Here is a 3,964-nt window from a genome sequence, read left to right as displayed (position 1 = left end):
CGGGGACGCAGTGCTCAGATGCACTGCTCCACTCTGGACTGCTACAGCAGGTGCTGCCAGAGCCCTGATCGCTAGAGGACGACACCTGTTACACACAAACACACACTACTGTCAGTCACATCACCAGCTATTCCACAACACCCTCACAACCATCATAAACCAGCCATGAATCAAGCACTGCATACGACAACCCATTATCCTTTACACATTTTATATATATATATTTTTTTATTTAAACATTCAAACTACTGTATGACCATTTTTGAAAATTGAAATAAATGTCACTTAATTTATTTAAATTAAAAAAATCAATTTTTTCTGACTTTACCAAAAAAATTTTTTTGCAAAGTATTCTGCATTTAAGGATGTATGTAGCCTTAAATTTCTGCCTTTACCGACATCTTGACAAATAATCTTAATTTATGTATAATAAAATGCAATTATTTTTTAACGTTCAATTTAAATACATTTATTCTTTTTTTAATTCTTTTTTTTAGCAAAGCATGCTGCATTTCTGACGTTACTGTCATCTTGACAGATATAACTGAAGGGGTTGATTTTTTTTGTGGGGTTTCTGAATGGGTTAATTTTCAATAGAAAAATGAATTAATTAAATACCCACAAAATCATATATAATGTCTAAAGAGTGCCTGCTTAATTAATGTGAAGCGCTTTCCGATAATCTTGAATTTTAAAAAAGTGCCGGTTACAGAAGTACAGTCCTGTTTATATGTCATTGGAAAAGCCCACCGTACACCTGCCCCTGATTCCCTGAGCTTCACTCACCCCTTGAGGAGCTGCGGTCCTGTAATGCAGGTTTCCCTGCTCGTGTTCCTGCTGGTTGAGAGAGCTAACCAGTGCCTGGAGTCTCTCGATGTACTGGATGGCGCTGCGCAGGATTTCCACCTTAGGCAGCCTCTGGTTGGGATTCATGATCGTGCTCCTCTTAAGAGCCTCAAAGGCCTCGTTGACTTTCTTCAACCTCCTCTTCTCCCTCAAAGTGGCAGCTTTCCGTCGGTCCATGGTCACCGACTTGCGCTTACACACCTTGCAGGCCCAGGGCAGACACTGACCCGGACAGTGCTGCTGCTCCTGGTGAGGAGACATGGACAGACCGAGGCTAGAAGATGGAGACGGTTTGTCCTCCAACCCCACTCCGTTTGACAGCAGCCTTCCGTCTCCACACAAGCCCATCATGGAGCTTCGGTCCTGATATCCTGCTTGGTCAAAGCCTCCGGTCAGCCTGGATTGGAAGAAGTTATCGCCGCCATCGTAAATACGCTGGTCTGCGAAGAAGTAGGGGTTGGTCTCGAAAAGCTCCATGTCTTGCTGGAATTAGAGTCCACCGGCTCTGCTCTGTCTTCTCTGAAAGCGTTATAGGTCCTTTGCGGTTCTTGCGAGCGTGTGTGGGTGTTTCCTCCCAGAGCTGTGCTCGTGCTGAAGAAGATCTGTGGACGACAACTGCTCCACACCAACTGCAGTGGTGGCATTTAAACTCTCTGCCTGGTGTTAGATCAGTAGGTTAAATATAGCCAGGGCTCTGAGAAACCTGACCCTGCATTTAGCTGTTGCCACATATCTAAACTTTACATCTCTTTTCATTCCCCAATCTTCTGGGGATTTGGGACCGGTTTGCTTCAAGAACGGCGTCAGGCTGCTGTTGAAAGTCCAGGAACATGATCTGGGTGCCATGGAAATCAAACAGACTACAGCAGATATGAAACATCCACTATGACTCCTTAATTAACTGATCTAAATCCTTGTCAGACACTATCACCTTCTCTTCTAAAGCAAAAAAATGTGTTGTCACTTTTTTGTATTATTAACAGTTCGTTGTCTCTGTAGCTTGGCTGGAGCAATTCTTTATTGAGGGTGTCTGTTTGGAAAAAGCTCAAGATAAATTGGAAACTTTAGATAATATAAATAATAATAAATAGAATATGTACACACACGTGTGTGTGTGTGTGTGTGTGTGTGTGTGTGTGGGTGTGTGTAAAATTGTGTATATTATGTATATTACACACATAATATTACTCTAAAATTTCTGCTTTTATGTTATGCCAGTCTTTTTCTGAAACTTTTTACTTAGTCTTTGAGATTAGCTTATTTTGCTTATTTAGTAATAATTCGCTGTAGTTAATAATAATAATAATGCATTTTAATATATTATAAACTCAATCTTATAATGTGCTGTGAATATAATAAATATGACATTTGAATATAAAATATAATATAGAAATAATAAATAAAATATGTAAAATTTAAAATGACCATCTTTGTAATCTTTGTCATATTAAAACAATTTGCTGTTTTTTTTCTGCAAGTTTATTTTAAAATCTTTATAATATCAGATGTGTCTGTACGTTCCCCTGTAATGTCCGGCATTGGTTCAGTAAGATAGACCTTCGTTGTCCCTGACCCCAAAAAATTGAGGTAGGCTCTCCGGACACTGGAAATCCCTAATGGACTAATCTGGGCTCATTGCTCACATGCTAATTCAGAAGAGCTTCCGCTATGTCCCCTAATGAATTCACAGGCTTATTTATGGTTACTGACACCACCACAGCTATTCAAGATTCATGTAGTACATGTTGAAGGGGGTTTTTCGCTATGATATTTTCCCTAAGTGACGGTATGCTGTCACTAAGTAATATTTCTACAATGTTAATTGTGAAAGTGACCCTTGAAAACTGTGACTGTTTCTTTACACATCTATGGTTTACAAGTGTAGAAGTGGGGGACCTGTTTCAGATACCCTCTGCCCTTGTCCAGCACAGGTCGGTAACGGGAAGCCCTGCGGTGCTCTCGTCATGGTGACCCAAGCTTCCATCCCTGGCAGGATTAGGAGGCTGTGCAGTTGGCTGTCAGGTTAAAATGTGATGGATGATCACTGATGGTTGAGGAGCACAATGGGGCCTCTGTGGCTGTCCAGGCTGCAGGAGAGCAGTGTGTCCGAGTCACTAACCCCGGACCTTCCCTCAGTCTACTGTCAGCAGAAACAGAGGATGGCAGGGTGACAGGTCCATGCAACTACACACACACACACACCACCCAGGAACTCTCCCTGAAAAGGAAAGCACTTTATCAGCATTTTTAGTTAAGAGGTCAGGTTGCTAATGATATAACACAGTTGTCTTGCTCAAAAGGGTTATCACAAATAAGAATGTCTGTGATAAATATCTTTTGAAAAAATTATTTATTAGAAATGTACGGCATTCTTTGTATTCACATTGGTTTCACATAGTTTTGAAAAACAGTTATACGGTCAAAAAAGTTTCTGTTTAATAACTAGTGGTGTAACCATCAAATAAAAAGTAATATATTTTCTTTACACCTTGAATACGTGATCTTAATAATTATTTCCAGACAATTTGTTTAAACACATCTTTCAAGGTAAATAATTTTTAACAATAATCATAGCTAATACTTCATAAATGTCATTACTATTTCAGTTAGTCACATCACATAACATTTTATCATCTGAACTAAACTACTTTTTTCAGTATTTTTTTAATTAGTTGGCAGTTAAAGGGTGTCATATGATGTTGCTAAAAAGAACATTATTTTGTGTATTATGTACGGCATTCTTTGTATTCACATTGGTTTCACATAGTTTTGAAAAACAGTTATACGGTCAAAAAAGTTTCTGTTTAATAACTAGTGGTGTAACCATCAAATAAAAAGTAATATATTTTCTTTACACCTTGAATACGTGATCTTAATAATTATTTCCAGACAATTTGTTTAAACACATCTTTCAAGGTAAATAATTTTTAACAATAATCATAGCTAATACTTCATAAATGTCATTACTATTTCAGTTAGTCACATCACATAACATTTTATCATCTGAACTAAACTTTACTTTTTTCAGTATTTTTTTAATTAGTTGGCAGTTAAAGGGGTCATATGATGTTGCTAAAAATAACATTATTTTGTGTATTTGGTGTAATGAAATGTGTTT

The 3,964-nt window shown here is 38.1% G+C and overlaps 1 protein-coding gene across 1 annotated transcript in view; it reads right to left on the bottom strand.

The window, feature by feature from the left end:
- LOC107675827 (myogenin-like) overlaps window positions 1-1,504 on the bottom strand; it is a 2,426-nt gene extending 922 nt beyond the window's left edge. The window contains exons 1-2 of the mRNA XM_016470298.1: window positions 787-1,504; window positions 25-85 (exon numbers count right to left, since the gene is read on the bottom strand). Coding sequence (XP_016325784.1) covers window positions 25-85; window positions 787-1,323 — 598 coding nt within the window. The 5' untranslated portion in view covers window positions 1,324-1,504. The remainder of the gene's footprint in view (window positions 1-24; window positions 86-786) is intronic.
- Window positions 1,505-3,964: the final 2,460 nt, after the last annotated feature.

This window comes from Sinocyclocheilus anshuiensis, unplaced genomic scaffold (assembly GCF_001515605.1).
Source record: "Sinocyclocheilus anshuiensis isolate Anshui unplaced genomic scaffold, SAMN03320099.WGS_v1.1 scaffold1640, whole genome shotgun sequence".
Taxonomy (NCBI): Eukaryota; Metazoa; Chordata; class Actinopteri; order Cypriniformes; family Cyprinidae; genus Sinocyclocheilus; species Sinocyclocheilus anshuiensis.
Note: the sequence above shows the minus strand (reverse complement) of the source record. Positions and strands in the feature narration are given on the sequence as shown.